General features: G+C 49.1%; 1 protein-coding gene across 5 annotated transcripts in view; it reads left to right on the top strand.

Annotated features, from left to right (window-relative positions):
• Positions 1–17,117, top strand: part of LOC121289776 (LIM domain-binding protein 1-like) — an 81,425-nt gene that overhangs the window by 56,580 nt on the left and 7,728 nt on the right. For 3 of the 5 annotated variants that reach the window (XM_041209553.1, XM_041209554.1, XM_041209550.1), the window contains exons 2-10: positions 3,532–3,631; positions 6,058–6,102; positions 6,579–6,654; positions 7,693–7,795; positions 9,319–9,491; positions 10,752–10,874; positions 11,885–11,968; positions 13,298–13,475; positions 14,172–14,317. In XM_041209553.1, coding sequence (XP_041065487.1) covers positions 3,612–3,631; positions 6,058–6,102; positions 6,579–6,654; positions 7,693–7,795; positions 9,319–9,491; positions 10,752–10,874; positions 11,885–11,968; positions 13,298–13,475; positions 14,172–14,317 — 948 coding nt within the window. In that variant the 5' untranslated portion in view covers positions 3,532–3,611. The remainder of the gene's footprint in view (positions 1–3,531; positions 3,632–6,057; positions 6,103–6,578; positions 6,655–7,692; positions 7,796–9,318; positions 9,492–10,751; positions 10,875–11,884; positions 11,969–13,297; positions 13,476–14,171; positions 14,318–17,117) is intronic. The other 2 variants (XM_041209552.1, XM_041209551.1) reach the window with 2 other exon arrangements.

Below are 17,117 nucleotides of genomic sequence, written 5' to 3'. Positions count from 1 at the left end.
GGGTAGCCTGTGGGGGTGGTGTTGGGTGTGGGGTAGCCTGTGGGGCGTGTGGGGGTGGTGTTGGGTGTGTGGGTGTGGTGTTGGTTGTGGGGTAGCCTGTGGGGGTGGTGTTGGGTGTGGGGTAGCCTGTGGGGGTGGTGTTGGGCGTGTGGGGGTAGTGTTGGGTGTGGGGTAGCCTGTGGGGGTGTGTTGGGCGTGTGGGGGTGGTGTTGGGAGTGGGGTAGGCTGTGGGGGTGGTGTTGGGCGTGTGGGGGTGGTGTTGGGTGTGGGGTAGCCTGTGGGGGTGGTGTTGGGCGTGGTGTGGGGTAGCCTGTGGGGTAGCCTGTGGGGCGTGTGGGCGTGGTGTTGGGTATGGGGTAGCCTGTGGGACATGTGGGGGTGGTGTTGGGTGTGGGGTAGCCTGTGGGGCGTGTGGGTGTGGTGTAGCCTGTGGGGGTGGTGTTGGGTGTGGGATAGCCTGTGGGGGTGGTGTTGGGCGTGTGGGGGTGGTGTTGGGTGTGGGGTAGCCTGTGAGGGTGGTGTTGGGTGTTGGGCGTGTGGGTGTGGTGTTGGGTGTGGGGTAGCCTGTGGAGGTGGTGTGGCAGGTGAGGGTGGTGTTGGGTGTGTGGGGGTGGTGTTGGGTGTGGGGTAGCCTGTGGGGGTGGTGTGGCGGGTGGGGTAGCCTGTGGGGGTGGTGTTGGGTGTGGGGTAGCCTGTGGGGGTGGTGTTAGGCTTGTGGGGGTGGTGTTGGGTGTGGGGTAGCCTGTGGGGGTGGTGTGGCAGGTGGGGGTGGTGTTGGGTGTGGGGTAGCCTGTGGGGGTGGTGTTGGGTGTGGGGTAGCCTGTGGGGGTGGTGTTAAGCTTGTGGGGGTGGTGTTGGCCGTGTGGGGTAGCCTGTGGGGGTGGTGTGGCAGGTGGGGGTGGTGTTGGGTGTGGGGTAGCCTGTGGGGGTGGTGTTGGGCGTGTGGGGGTGGTGTTGGGTGTGGGGTAGCCTGTGGGGGTGGTGTTGGCCGTGTGGGGTAACCTGTGGGGTGGTGTTGGCCGTGTGGGGGTGGTGTTGGGTGTGGGGTAGCCTGTGGGGGTGGTGTTGGGCTTGTGGGGGTGGTGTTGGGTGTGGGGTAGCCTGTGGGGGTGGTGTGGCGGGTGGGGTAGCCTGTGGGGGTGGTGTTGGGTGTGGGGTAGCCTGTGGGGGTGGTGTGGCGGGTGGGGTAGCCTGTGGGGGTGGTGTTGGGTGTGGGGTAGCCTGTGGGGTTGCGTTGGGCGTGTGGGCATGGTGTTGGGTGTGGGGTAGCCTGTGGGGGTGGTGTGGCGGGTGGGGTAGCCTGTGGGGGTGGTGTTGGGTGTGGGGTGGCCTGTGGGGGTGGTGTGGCGGGTGGGGTAGCCTGTGGGGGTGGTGTTGAGTGTGGGGTAGCCTGTGGGGGTGGTGTTGGGTGTGGGGTAGCCTGTGGGGGTGGTGTGGCGGGTGGGGTAGCCTGTGGGGGTGGTGTTGGGCGTGTGGGGGTGGTGTTGGGTGTGGGGTAGCCTGTGGGGGTGGTGTGGCGGGTGGGGTAGCCTGTGGGGGTGGTGTTGAGTGTGGGGTAGCCTGTGGGGGTGGTGTTGGGTGTGGGGTAGCCTGTGGGGGTGGTGTGGCGGGTGGGGTAGCCTGTGGGGGTGGTGTTGGGCGTGTGGGGGTGGTGTTGGGTGTGGGGTAGCCTGTGGGGGTGGTGTTGGGCTTGTGGGGGTGGTGATGGGTGTGGGGTAGCCTGTGGAGGTGGTGTGGCAGGTGGGGGTGGTGTTGGGTGTGGGGTAACCTGTGGAGGTGGTGTGGCGGGTGGGGTAGCCTATGGGGGTGGTGTTGGGTGTGGGGTAGCCTGTGGGGGTGGTGTTGGGTGTGGGGTAGCCTGTGGGCGTGATGTGGCGGGTGGGGTAGCCTGTGGGTGTAGTGTTGGGTGTGGGGTAGCCTGTGGGGGTGGTGTTGGGTGTGGGGTAGCCTGTGGGGGTGGTGTGGCAGGTGGGGTAGCCTGTGGGGGTGGTGTTGGGCGTGTGGGGGTGGTGGTAGCCTGTGGGGGTGGTGTTGGGCTTGTGGGGGTGGTGTTGGGTGTGGGGTAGCCTGTGGAGGTGGTGTGGCAGGTGGGGGTGGTGTTGGGTGTGTGGGGGTGGTGTTGGGTGTGGGGTAGCCTGTGGGGGTGGTGTGGCGGGTGGGGTAGCCTGTGGGGGTGGTGTTGGGTGTGGGGTAGCCTGTGGGGGTGGTGTTGGGTGTGGGGTAGCCTGTGGGGGTGGTGTGGCGGGTGGGGTAGCCTGTGGGGGTGGTGTTGGGTGTGGGGTAGCCTGTGGAGGTGGTGTAGCGGGTGGGGTTTGGGGGGGTTGCTGGTGGCAGAAACCCTCCTTGTGTCCTCACGCCTGACAGCAGGAGGAAAGTTGTGCTTATCGCAGGTCAGTTATGTCAGTCTGGACATTGCTGTAGGAGCTCCTTAGCCCAGCCATTCTCACTTGCCAGGAGCTTCGAGGACTGAGATGCCAGTGATTGACAGCACTCACAACCAGCTCTGATCCTGAGGCAGCTCTGCCTGTGCAGTATAACATCCAGGATTAGGTTTAAAGTGCCAGGTCATATCCCCAACAAGAAAAAGTCCCACTTGCTGGAGGTCCCCAATATTCTGAAGAAGTTTGATGGGGTAGATATAGAGAATTGTTTTTGCTTGTGGGCGAGATGAAATGTAGAGTCTGTAAATATAAGATAGTCACCAAAATAAGTCCAATAGATTTCACAAACAGCAAGGTACCTGGCTCTTCTGGTTATGACCCCTCGGGCATCTGCAGGACTTGTGACAGTAAATGCGCTAGAGAATGCGCCACTTGCCTGGATGGGTGGGGCCAAAACGACACTTGGGAAACTTGCTTTCAGCCAGAGCGGTCTGCTCGATTGGTGCCCCTGCTGCTGAGCACCATCGCGATCCCATCCACAACTGGTGGTGTGTGCCTGCGCACGCGCTACGTACTGGATGAATGGCAGCCACTGGGCCAAGCTCACTACGACAGCCCTTTACGCCCCTGACCTCTACCAGCAAGAGGGGCGAAGCCTGACTTGCTCACAGGCCTCTGTTCCTGCAGCGCCACTGGGTCCCTGAATTCTCGTGTTTAATACATTGTGGGAGGCATCACCATCACCAGCGATAGGACTGTTGCATTTAACTGTGCTGTGCCTCCTGGCAGCTGGAGAGACAGGTGCCAGTTGATGGTGTCGAGTTTATTGTGTCTCCTTGTGAGGGAGCTTGAGGCAGGCACCACAGTATGTGACTGGGAGATCAAGAATGCTGCTCACTTGCAAGTCTTAAGATTGGGAAGACCACAGAGGGTGGGGTTATTGTTCTCCCACTTGATTGTGCAGAGGTTGGAAATTGGGAATAATATTGTGGGATAGAGGTTGGGAGTGTTGTTGTCACAGCAAGGTACGGACTGGAAAGTTGGATGCAGCATTTTAGGTGGGCCTGTTGCCTTTGTCAGGTAGAGGTTAAAAGAATATGCCTGGTGGTTGAAGCAGTTTGCCAAATGGTTTCTGTCTGTCTTGTTACAGATTGCCTAGTCAAGGCTTCCAGACTGAATCCATTGCAGTATTATTCCAACCTGAAGTGCATTGCTGAGACTGAGGGAGCCATGCTGGACCGGGATCTCGGGTAGGTACCATACTGGCATTCCGCCGCTGTATCATCACCTCTTTTCCTGCCTTTTCCCTCTCTGCTGGCAACCAAGCTCCCTGAGATGGGAATGCCTTCCAGATGAAGACTATATAGCTTCCAACAAGAGCTTGCAAACCTTACCGATAAACGGAGGCTGTGTGAATGCCTGGGTTGGGATCGAAAGCCTTGGGGGTGGTCCACAGCTTTGACTCAAGGTCCAGAGGCCTCTGAATGGGTAAAAGTAGTGACTGCACCGGACCACCAGAACTGAGAGGAAAGATTGAACAGGCTCTTAGCAACGAAAAGACTGATAGAGATCTTCAAGATTCTGAAAGGCTAGGCATTTCCTTTGGAGAAACCACGAATAGATGATTGCTACCAATAAATGCCTTGAAGGGGAAACCAGGGCAAAAGGAATGAGCTACGCTGGTAGGGTTAGATCAGTAGGGGTGTGAGGAGGCTCGAGTGGGACACAAACCCCGTAAAGCACCAGTTAAACAATGTCCAGTCATTCTGCCAACATGTTCTCTCCCCAAATTGAAATGCAAAACTATAGATGAAACACCAAGTTTATGGCACAGAGGGAAGCCATTCAGCCCATTGAGTCCATACTGGCTGTCTGTACAGCCCAGTCAGTCCCATTCCGTCCTGTCCAGCGTCTGAACGGATGGGCCGTTTACTTTGTTTCTTTGAGGGGCTGAATGGCTTACTCCTGCTATTTAGCACAGGGAGGGTCAAACCGGCATCTTCCTCAGAAACTATTGCTGCAGAATTCATACTTTGTGCTGCCCTGATTTGAGTTACTGAATTAGATGTGGTTCTGTAGGGGCGGTGAGTAGATAATGGGGAAAGCTTCTTTTTAAATGGGAGGAGCTGTGTTTGGTCACATGTTACCTTTGATTTGGGACCGTTGAGCTGCCATCAGGAGGAGGTGAGTGCGACTCTCATGTTGCTCAACAAATAGTGCTTGTAATAAGCTATGTGGAACAGTAATTATAGTTTAGTAATACAATTGTAGTGATTGTTAATGATGAGGCAGGATTTAGCACTGAACGGTATCCAGAGCTTGGGTAATGGCTTGGGACAGAGAGCTTTCTGAGCTTGGCGGACACTGCAATGCATTCACATCTACTCTGGTGTTTATTAATAGTTAAAATTCAGGTTGTAGTTCGAGTGCCTTTTGGGTGGCAGCTGATTGTTGAATTTGGTGAATTCACAGAGTAGATGTGAATGCATTGCAGTGTCCGCCAAGCTCAGAAAGCTCTCTGTCCCAAGCATTGGATACCGTTCAGTGCTAAATCCTGCCTCATCATTAACAATCACTACAATTGTATTACTAAACCATAATTACTGTTCCACATAGCTTATTACAAGCACTATTTGTTGAGCAACATGAGTGTTGCACTCACCTCATCCTGATGGCAGCTCAACGGTCCCAAATCAAAAATTGGTGACCGTTATTATTGGCAACGGGAAGGCATCCCAGCCCAGAGTTATGTAGCAACCATGATAGTGAGAGCAGAACGTTGATGTTTGAACTCTGGTTCCCCCTCTCAGTACCCGAGAGAAAAATCACAAGCCCCTCCTTCTATAGCAGTTGGGAGAGTTGTGTTAGATTATTGGTGGATAGATTGCAACTGTGTGCCACCCAAACAGGCGCTGTAGGATTGTGGAGATGGCGCGTGTGCGTGTAAAGTGGGCTTTCGTTCATCAGCAAAGCTGAAGTGGTCAGTAGTTAGAGAATGAGTTCTTGAAGGCAGGTTCTGTTAGAGATTTCTCCCTTTTTATTTCATGAAGCCTTGCTGCCCTTGGTTACTGTTTCACTTCCATTTTCAAATTTTCAACTAATAAATATGGAATTGAAAGTTAGTCTCAGTAATGGTGACTATGAAACTATCATCGATTGTTGTAAAAACTCACCTGGTTCACTAATGCCCTTTCAGGAAGGAAATCTGCCTTCCTTACCCGGTCTGGCCTACATGTCACTCCAGACCTGCAGCAACGTGGTTGACTCTTATCTGCCCTCAGAAATGACCGAGCAAGCCGCTCAGCTCAAGGGCAATTAGGGATGAGGAACAGCCGCTGGCCTTGCCAGTGACGTCCACATCCCATGAAAGAATTTTAAAAAATAGAGCACTGGGTTATAACATTCATAGCTTTGCACCTTTAATCTGTGAGGAAACTAAACTATGGGCTAGAATCCATGAGGAAGCTATGTCCTTTCCCATAGATCTAGGCACCTTCAAAGGCCGGTTCCAAGTAGCACAGCGAATGAAGAAGGTTGTCCACCTGTCCTCAGCCTTCTAGCACTGCAAGGTCCAGGGAATGCAGAAAATGTTAGCTTAACAACAAAGAACAATGTACAAAAGACCGATGTTAAGCATGGCAGAAATTAACATCACCGCTTTCACCTTAATTCGCAGTCTGACCCCGTCTTATCCTCCCACGTATCCGGAGCCCGCTATTGGGTAAGGACTTTTTTGGTTCTGTTGTTTTGGAATAGCTCTCATTGAAGGGACTGTGCAGTCAATTACCTGACACCTTTTTTATGATCATTTAAAGAACAAGTTAACGATTTTAAGCTTCTCCCAGTGTTTCAGGTACAATTCTGGGCAAACAGTTGATGATTCTCAGCGAAAGCTGGCAAGTTGGATATAGTCCGTTTCTGTGTTACCTGTCTAAACACAATAGCTGTGTATTGCCTTGTAACCGCATCGTAGGGTATTGGTGATATTAATGACAATATCATCCCATTGATTTCTAGGCTATCCAAGATACGCCAGATCCCTGGTTGACTTTATAGAAGATTATAATGTTGCAACTATTCGGCTGTAATTTCAGAATTATAAGTGATCCTGAGCAATAGAGCGATGTTTCTCTAGCGCTTGTCATATAGTCACAGATCTGATTGCCCCACCTAATTGACACCTTCCTGCAATTTCAGAAGACATACCCCTTATATGTCACAGCCGGAGTACAGGATCTACGAGCTCAACAAACGCCTTCAGAACTGGACCGAGGTGAGCAGTTTCAGGTTCATCTTGCCAGCAGAGTTCAAAGTCTGTGTGGCTTTTGAACTGCGCACCTATGTTAGTCACCATCTTTGAGCTAGATTGTTAATTTCTGCTGAATGCAGCATTTACCAGTGCATCTCGTCTACTGATTATAAACTCGCAAAGCGATTGGGAAGGCCAGCTGCTTGGAGTTTGTGGTGGCGATGATTGCTGATGCTCACAGTATTTTGTTTTTTGCCCTCAGTTCACTGCTGTCTCTTTCTGAAGATGAAAGTGAGAGATTTGGTGTCGTGGGGTCATTTATGACACCGAAGGAGGCCATTCGGCCTATCAAGTCCATGCTGGCTCTCCATAGATCAGCCCAATAAATCCTATTCCTCCCGCTCTATCCCCATAGATAAGTTTATTCCCCTCAAGTGCCCATCCAATTTCCTTTTGAAATCATTCATTGTCTCCACTTCCACCACCCTCGCAGTGGTGAGTTTTAGGCCTTTACACTTGCTGTGTAAAATGTTTTCCCTCACATCCCCCACTCCCTGTATCCCTTGCCCAAAATGTTAAATCTGTGTCCCCCTAGTCCTTGCACCATCAGCCAATGGGAACAACTTTTCTTTGTCTACCTTATCCAAACCTGTCAGAATCTTGTCCACCTCTATCAAATCTCCCCTCAATCTCTTTTGCTCCAAGGAGAACAACCCCAGCTTCTCCAACCCAACCTTGTAGCTAAAACCCCTCATCCCTGGAACCATTCTGGTAAATCTCCTCCACACCCTCTCAAATACCCTCACATCCTTACTAAGGTGTGACCAGAACTTTATTTAGAACAAAGACAAACACTGTATACAAATACTGCGTACAAATACAAATACCATTGATTTCTGTGGATTCTGACTGTTATTGTCCATGTCCCTTGCTGTCTCTCTGTGTTTTATTGTTTCACTTCCTTGGATGAAAGTTAACTTTTCTTATTGGGCTTCTCAGTTCGGTGGGTGTCCAGGGTCTTACACCCTCTGTGACTCAATGCTGCTGTGATTTTTCATGTAGGAGTGTGATAACCTTTGGTGGGATGCCTTCACCACTGAGTTTTTTGAGGATGATGCAGTGTTAACTGTGGCTTGCTGCCTGGAAGACGGACCAAAGAGATACAGTGAGTTGATACTGTGCCCAGTCTAGGCACACCTCAAGCCAACCTGTATAACCATACCTGTCAGTTTAAAGAATGCACTGGTGTGATGTGGCAAGGAAAATTCTGCTGCTGTTCAAAGCTACAAATAATAATTTGAGGAGCCACTGATAAACTGTGCTGAGATTATATTCCACAAATATCCTCTGTACCCAACTTGGTACATCAATAACCCATACGTAGTAATACAGTAAACTCTCTGTTCTGAATTATTCGTACATGCCAGAGCAGTAATTTTGTTCTTCTGGAAGATCCACATTCTACAGGCTGTGTAGAAGCTTAAAGCTCAATCTATGATAATTGTCAGTTTTTGTCTGTCTGGATTGTTTTGATTCTTCAGTTCAAGGGGCGTGTCTATTGGTGGGTTTATTTGGTTGGGGTGTGCCTGGTGCATGCAGAGACACATATGGTGCGATTAAGACAGGAGCACGTGCAGCTGCCAACTGCGAGGTGGGGCTCTTGGTGGAGATAAAAAACAGCGGAGGGTAAGGAGTCCTAGAACAGCGTTAACCTGGGGTGGAGTGGGAACTAGCACAAAGTTACCCTGGGCAGTCCTAGGACAACATTACCTGGGGGTTCTAGAACAGCATTACCCTGGGGATTCCTTGGACAGCGTTACCCTGGGGAGCCCTGAACAGCGTCACCCTGGCTGGATTGTTTCCATGCAGAATGGCATGGGAAGGGGTGAATGCATAGGATGGCACAGATGGGCATGGCATGGGAAGGGTGAATGAGGCAATGGAATTGGTTACCTGCAGGAAAAAGGCAGGAGCAATTGTTTCAAGCAACTTACTCTTCTCAGGCTATTCTTTGTGCTAAAAGTGAAGATGCGCTGGGTTTGAATGAAAAGGTTTTTGAAGAGCTCTCAGGTGGATTAAAAGGATACATCAGCATTGATTCTAGATGAAGAAAATGATAACAGTCTGTTCTCTCCAGAGCTTTTACACAGTCTAACTCCAATGGGCACTGCATAAACTCAAGGAAAGGGCAGATATAATGTTGCTACGAAATGTGAACCTGAAATAAGGACTTTGTCATGAAAAATGATTGATAGTTAGGAAGCTGTTTTCTTCGATACTGACATTATGACAGGCAGGTTCCAAGGAAATAGAATGATTAAATCTCAAATAACATTGAGCCCATCAGCTTGAAACCTGCCTTTTCTATTCAGGAGGAAACAGTTCCTCATTAGACTTTCCGATTCTATGACTATAAACAAGTCACAAGGCCAGACTTTTGACTAATTTGTATTTATATTCCTCAGCCTGGTTTTACACAGTGACAGCTTTATGAAGCTTTTTCTAGAGTGACAAGGTTTGATTCTGTTCACGTCTTTGGTGAAAGAATAACTTGAAATCCTGTATTTGAAGAAATGCCGCCACATAAAGATAATAATATTTTGTGGGTTTCTGCAAGTTGCATTCTTAAAATCCTCATCGGAGTTTTGAAATTTATAGCTCTTTTTTTCCTCCTCTGTTTCCACACAGCGATTGGCCGGACCCTGATCCCTCGGTATTTCCGAAGTATCTTTGACGGTGGGGCAACAGATCTTTATTTTAACCTGAAGCACTCGAAGGAATCATTCCATGGCAACCTGGTGATCCTGGACTGTGACCTGTGCAGCATGGTCACACTGCACAACAAACCCATCTTCACCAAGGTAGGTGTGGTCTGCGCAGCCAGTTGTAGTCGGGATGCGGGCGCTTTGAATTCCTGCTACTTCTGTCAGCTGGCAGTGCAGATCAGTGGGACAGTTGCTTCTCTTGCTTCTTCCTAATGAATTTTTTGCGCTCACTGAAATGCAGAGAGGGCTCAAGGATGAAGAATTGAGGAATTGCTCTGTGTCACTTCTCTGAACCTCGGAGGTTTAGTTCAAGAGTCCTTGGCATAAAAATATAAGAAATATGAGCCTGCTCCGCCATTCATAGCTGATCCTCGACCTCAAGTCCACTTTCCTGCCAGCTCCCCACATCCCTTGATTCCTGGGAGACCACAAATCTGTCTGTCTCAGCCGTAAACCTACTCAACGATGAAGCATCCACAGACCTCTGGGGTAGACAATTCCAAAGATTCACAACCCTCTGAGTGAAGAAATTTCTCCTCATCTCAGTCCTAAATGCTCAGCCCCTAATTTTGAGGCTGTGCCCTCGTGACCTTCCCCTGACAGCCTCTCAGAGTCTACCTTGTCAAGCCCCTTCAGAAATTTGTATGACTTAATGTGATCACCTCTCATTCTTCTAAACTCCAGAGAGAATAAGGCCCACTTTTCTCTGTGCTTCATCATAGGACAAACCCTCTCATCTCAGGGACCAATCTAGTGAACCTTTGCTGTGCCACGTCCAATGCAAGTTTACCTTTTCTTAAATGCAGAGTCAAAACTGTACACAGTGCTCTAGGTGTGGCCTCACTGAAGCCCTACCATGCAGCAAGAAGACTTCCTTATTCTTGTACTCCAATCCCCTGGCAATATAGACCAACTTGCCATTTGCCTTTCTAATTGCTTGCTGCACCCGCATGCTAACTTTCTGCGTTCCTTTTCCAATTACGCCCAAGTCTCTCTGAACATCAACATTTCAAAGGTTCCCACCCTGTCAAAATACTCGGCAGAGACATTACAACTTGTGTGATGTATGTGTTTGGTCAATTTTCTAGTTTAGCGATTTGTTTTAGACTTTTTAATTGAGAACTCCAATTGAAGGGTCCAGCCTCACCACGCAGAGGATTACAGGAAGATGGAAAGGCTGCGAATCCCGATTTCTATGGTGCAACGTTGTCGGGTGGGAATTCAGCCTGTGGATGGCAGATTAGGAATTCAGGAAGCTGAAGAGAGGGAATTCGGTGAAGGACCATAGCTACGGTAAACGGTACCCAGGTGGATTGAGAGAGAGAGAGTTCAGCTTGTGCTTGTCTCCCGTCTCAGGTAAACACGGAAGGCCGCCTCTACCTGGAGTTCACCTTCGATGATTTAATGCGTATCAAAAATTGGCATTTTAACATCAGGCAAAATCGCGAGCTGCTGTCACGCAGTATCCTTGCAACGCACGTGAGTATCTGAGTTTTCTTTAAATAATTAATCTCCCTCAACTGTTTGGCCTCCATATACAGTTGGATAAACTGTTGCCCTTAATGGGTTAGCTAGCTAGCGCCTCAACCTTTGTTATCTTTCCCACTACAAAACAAGCCTGATTCTGCTATGCCAAAGAATCTCACTCCTTTCTCATTGGCAGCTGTTTTGTTTCTGGACACCAAGGGCGAAAAAAATATAAATGCAATTTAATTTCTGTCAGATGTTTATGTATCTTACCCTTTACATTTCTCCTTGATGTTTTGCTACCTTCTAGAGTGGAATTATGTCATCGAGCAAATTGGTAATGGTATCTCCTGCCAGTCAGCTGGCTGGGTACCAGCAGCCAAAATAAGGGCCTGCTCCACTTGCAAAATGATTGTCGGGTAGCTCAGAGCTCGTGATACAATCATACTGTGCAGCAGAGGCCATTCACCCTGTCGTGCCTGTGCTGGCTCTTTGGAGCTGCAAAGTTGCAAGAGGTGGTTTGATGCTTATCAGAGTGTGGACTGGGTGCTTGATGAAATCTGTACAGAGTTACTAAACTGTGTGCTGAGGCTGAGCAGCCCTAGATGTGCACAGGCTCCCACAGTCCTTGTACAAATTCAACACTTAGGATGCGTGTGGGGAAAGCAGCAGCTATGCATTATTTCTCCGACCCAGGTAATAGATTGTTCTGAGCTCCCTGAATAATTCGACTGCAAGACGTGGCTAAGTTCATATTTGTCTACCTGAGCATGCTAATTTAACAAAAAACATTTCAAACCGGCTCATTGTAGTGATAAAAATTGGCCTGTTTTGTGAAAGGATTTACTTTGATTGCAGCCAGTGATAAGTTAATTATTGCAAAATGGAAGTGTAATGTTTTTTTCTATGTCACTAATGTTATTTGCTCTAAATAAGCGTTAGGCGGTTAATGATTCTCCGTCCCAACAAAAGCCCCCTTTCTCCATCAATTTTCCTGCCATAATCACAGTTTTTTTTTATAGGCCCAGGATCCTCCGATGTTGGAGCAGTTATCCAACAGCATCACCCGCTCTGGCCTCACAAACTTCACCCTTAACTACCTCAGAGTAAGTATGAAGTCTAAGCAGGGAATCCATAGCTGAAAATAAACAGAAGGCCGCTTTGGTGTACAACTCTGCTCTCTCTCTTTAAGAATGTGTTGAGTTGGTATGAACCTGCCATTGCATGCCTTTAAGGTCAGCTGGTGAGTGTTAATAGGAAGGCAGTTATTCCCTTCTCTGTATCCTAACCTCACAGTGTTTGTCAAGGCAGTATTGAAGGAGCTTTATCCTTCTAACTGTGTTGTTGCTAACCTGACAGGGCTTAAAACTGTCTGCAACACTAGTGTACATTTTTTGTAGCGCAGTAGTGGGATGCCATCTATTGGCTAGTTCCAGTTTGGCAGTCAGTAACTAGCAAACATTTGACTGTGTGGTGTCTGATTACAAGATAAACCATCTTTGAAAACTGAAATAAAGTAACTGGGCAGTTAGACATGAGAGTGTTGGGTTTGGGTGATGAAGCTTACTAATGTCCTTTAATATTTTGTGAAAAGGGTACTTTTTTTTTCTACCTACCAGACTGCGCCATTGTTTTATAAAAATATCAATTTTATCTTCACCTCGATGAGAAACTCCCATCTCTTGATGGATCCGCTCTTTGCAATGGAACTGCTCTGGGACATTGTCTAATTACAAACATTGAGGGAAGGAGTTGCTTGAGGGGCTACATTGGTGGGCAATAAAATAGCTAAGAAGAGAATAACTTTCTTCTATATAAAGGGGTGATACTTTGAACAAACAGTGCCAACATTTTGAAGAAGGATAATTTTTTTGGCTGTGAAGATGAGTAAGGTAGAGAGTATCGCATGTGCTCTTTCAAATCTTGGGGTTGTTCAAAAAGCTTACAATAATCTCTCCTGACATGTTATCTGGAAAGTATTCCCAAAGAGAGAGACCTGTTGCCGAAACTTCCTGTCTTGCACTTATCAGGACAAATGCAAGAATGCCAAATTTCAAACAATCACAACAATTTATACTACAGGAGAAAAGGGTGCTGATTGGTTGGTGCTGATTGGTTGGCACGTCAACTCTGATTGGCTGAGGTGTTGCCATTGCAATTGTCCTGACGAGTGCAAGATGGAAAGCTTTGGCAATATGTCTCTCTTTTCAGCAAGATTCAAGTTCTGTACCACCAAGGAACTGAAAATATTCCCCTTGGTGTTTGCCCTACATGATCATGATATGTCAGGAATACAAATTAGTGGAAGTTGCAGCAAGGGATTATTCAGGATCCATTTCTGAGCTCACAGATCAGACAGGTTAACTGTTAGAGCTAAAAGTCAGATTCGCGGGCTGATTTGTGTGATTTTTTTTTAACCTGTTTCCTCAAACTAGCTTTGCGTCATTCTGGAGCCAATGCAGGAGCTGATGTCCAGACACAAAACCTATAACCTGAGCCCTCGAGATTGCCTGAAGACCTGCCTGTTTCAGAAGTGGCAACGAATGGTCGCTCCTCCTGGTAAGAGGCTGAGGGGGGTGCGGTGCAGAGATGGCCTGTCACGTGCTCTAACAGGTGGGAAAACCAGCAGAAAGGAACGTTTATATATTTCAGAAGTGCCAAAGGTGAAGACTACTTTCAACTCACGTTACAGCTGAAAGTACAGTAGCCCCTAAAAACCAGACTGTGTCCTGCAAGTTACGTGCTGCAACATGGCCCAGCCAATACGCTACATTACCTGTTGCAGCACAGGCTAGAGTCGGCGCTATGTTGTACACGGCAGAGCCAGCTCTGTAGGACTAAGTACAACACAGCTCCTAGCATGGGACAGTAGCCAGCAAAGTGAGACTGCGAAACAAGGGCTTTCGCCTCTGATCACTTCTGACCCATTTGCTGAAAGCAAGGGGTATACATGAAGCCCAAGGGTTTAGAAATTCCTAATTAGCAACGGTGAAGAGAATTCCTGTTCATCGCTAATTCCCGACCTACGAACAAAATAGTGTTTTTAGCACTTGTGCTTCAAAAGGCCTGTTCCTGTAACTTCATTGGTAGGTCGTTGATCGTGGCAAAAAGTGCACATCCTGCTGTTGCTTTTGAGGGTGAGGGCAAAGTCAGAATCTTTTGATTCATACGCTCACACACACACACACACAGAGGACAGTGTGTGCTCGGGCGGAGTGCCTCCATGTTTGAACAGAGAGAGACCTGCTGTCCATTGGAATTCCAAAACTGCCCCTCGCCTTCACTTTTCTCCGCCCTGTTTTCACGCAGCCGAACCGGTCCGGCCGCCCACGGCCAAGCGGCGGAAGAGGAAGCAGTCCGGCGGCAACACGTCTGGCGCGGGCCCAGCCAGCAGCAGCAGCGGAGGCAGCAAGAAGAAGAGCAGCCCGGCTGCAGGCTTCAACCTGTCCACTCAGGTACCTGTGAGCATCCTTCTCTCTCTGTCGGTTAAACCATTGTCTCTGTGATTGCCACTGACACCACGAAGCCAGCTGGCCTCTTTACACAGACCTTGGGGAGAGCCTGGAGTTCCCCGTCAGGGCAGCCTGCGAGTAATGTGGAGATGGCTTACGGTTTGCCCCCGGCGGGGGAGGGAGGGGGACAGGGGGGTTTGGTTGGGGGGGGGGTCCACTCATGTTTTTCTATCCCTTCGACTGGATTGAGGGAGGTTTTTTTTTCCCTCGTACTTTCTGTTGGTAGTGCCTGTCCAGTTTTATCTCCAGGCTTGGGTGGCCCGGATAAATCATAAGCTGGTTCCGGTGGGAAAGGATCTCTGGCGGACAGTTGCCCCACGTCGGCGGGGAGCCCTGATAGATGGGTGACATTCACAACCCTGTGGGAGCAGAAATGGTGGCTGCCAACTGGCAGTCAGGCAGCCAGGACTAGAAAACACAGTGATCGCTTTTAACGCTAGCCACTGCCAACATCCCACTGGCGTTGCTGCCTCACTTTGCGCAGGCAGAGAATGAGGTGAGGGGTTGGTGTGGGCGAGGGGCTGCCAGAGAAGGGAGGCATTAAGAGCATTGTGAAGCAGAGGAGGGCGAGGAATAAGCTGGTGTTGCGGGAGGTGGGTGGCGGGGGTGGTGGTGGAACGCGGCCTGAGTGAGATATGCAGTTGGAGGGGTCTGAATGGGGATGGTGGGGGCTGGTAGCTAGACCATGAATTTAGAGCTGTGGCCCTCGGGTTATTTCCTGGGCACAGGGAGCTGAGGAAGGGTGGGCTCGTGTGCCCCACGCTGGAATTTGACATGAGCTTGGCAAGGATAGAGCCAGGAAGGGCAGCAGGAGAGTTTGCTAGAGAAAGCTTTGAGACAAAACCAGAGTGATACAACATCCAGCAGAATGAAGAGTCTCTTATTTTCCATTTAAAACGTACAATGCCATAACCTCGAATGCCCCTTAGAAAGCCAGCCCTAACTCAGTCATTCGGACAGGAACAACCCTGACCCTTTTTTGGAGTTGCGTTCAAATGAAATGAGGGCGGTAAACATTAGTGTAAGTGCTGTGTAAACAGGTCTGCTGGGCTCAAGGCCGGGTTTGAGCGCCTTGGCTGAGTTCCCATTCTTGGACTGAAGAATGGTGAAGCCAACTGGCCAATAGACCGGCGAGAATATATTTTGACACCTTTGAGGTGCCTTCTGGTGGCCGTTCGATTTGACAAGTGGCTTCTTGTGTTTTGGATGTAGTTGTCACTTTAGACCACGTTGGCCTGTTTGTGGTTGTAGGGGGAGCTGTCAGCGAGCTCTTGCAGTACCCCTTCCCTTTCACTTTGCTGCTTTCCTCTCTGTCTCTGATACGGTGATTTGACTAGTTCTAACCCTGACTGTTTTAGGGTCTGGGGAGTAGGGTTTGTGGAGAAGTATCTGTTTTCAGTGCAGTGACTTGCTGTGTTCTTTACATTTTGACATTCTCCCTTACTGGAAAATCTCAAGTGTTCGTGGAGATTTCCTTTGAGGCAATGCTGAATCGCTGCTTCAAATTACCGTATTGAACCTTGACCATGATTTCCCCACATCACTCTGCATTGTCCCAGTGATATCTCCCTGTCTTGAAGTCCAGCCCCGTGTCAGGGATTTATTTCAGTTCCAGATGTCGATCAGGTGACCTCGGAAGCCTAAAGTTGGAAAATGGTCCCCATTCTATGGAGATTAATTTGATGGCGTTGGGCAGCGGGAGGGCTGATAAACTGAGCCCCGGAGTGTGTGGTCTGACTGGTGGTTGCTCAGCTTGGAGGGAAGTTGGAGAGTCCTGGATTTGAGTGACCATGCTGCTTAAAGACTCGGCTTGCAGTGAGGCTCGTGGATCATTTGAGTTGTCACTGCGATGGGTTAAGATTGCTGCCAGCCTACCTCTTTATTGTGGGAGAAGAATTTTCTCCACCACCAACAACCCCCCTCACTTCCAAAATTGGGTGAGCGAAGCACAGTTTGTACGACTGTACGACGGGGGCGTCGGGGGGGTGGGGGGTGGGGGTGGGGGGGCGGGGGGGTGGGTGGTGGTGCTGTGGGGGAGGGAGGATTAGTTCTTCAAGTGCAGATAATGCCTTCGCTCTGGGTCAGTAGCACCTGTTGCTCAGTTGTGACTATTAATACCTTGGTACTGAGGTCGATACGGTAGTAATGAGTAAGTGTTCAGTGCATTGGAGACTAAGTGGCATTGCCTCCTGTGCAGTGTTGGCCCCATTGCTGATTAAGCTGTGGTCATGCTCAGGCCTTCAATTCAGAGCCTGGAAAAGTGGCTATAATACCAAGGCTACGTTAAAGAACACAGCAGGTTTCGGCATTTTTGTTTTGAATAAGTTCTGACTTTTTTTTAAAAAAAAGAGAAAAGTTGTGGTAGAATTCGTCCTTTTTTAAAAAAAAAACAAAAAAATCCAATGAAAAATCTCTGCTGAAGATTTGCATGTGGTGAGTAGGTAGAGAATGAGTTTGGCAAGATGAGCCTTTGATTTAAGAGTGCCCTCTTCTCTTGCAGGTTCAGGCTGAGAGTAACTTGCTGGGCTAAAAAAAAAGGGGTTTGGGATTGTAACCCTGCAACTCTCACACCCTGTGTAGGCCAAAGTAGGACAATACTAGGTAATAAGTGGGTCTTGAGGCAGAAAACTGAGAAGATTGGTTTCCATCTCACCCTCCGTGTCTTAGATATTGGACGGGAGGTGGGGGTGCTTTAGATCTGTTTAACAGAAGGCAATGCATTAGTACTATTAGGATTTCCCAG

Source organism: Carcharodon carcharias, chromosome 17 (genome assembly GCF_017639515.1).
Source record: "Carcharodon carcharias isolate sCarCar2 chromosome 17, sCarCar2.pri, whole genome shotgun sequence".
NCBI lineage: Eukaryota > Metazoa > Chordata > Chondrichthyes > Lamniformes > Lamnidae > Carcharodon > Carcharodon carcharias.
The sequence above is the reverse complement of the archived record's forward strand: the minus strand, read 5'-3'. Positions and strand labels throughout refer to the sequence as shown.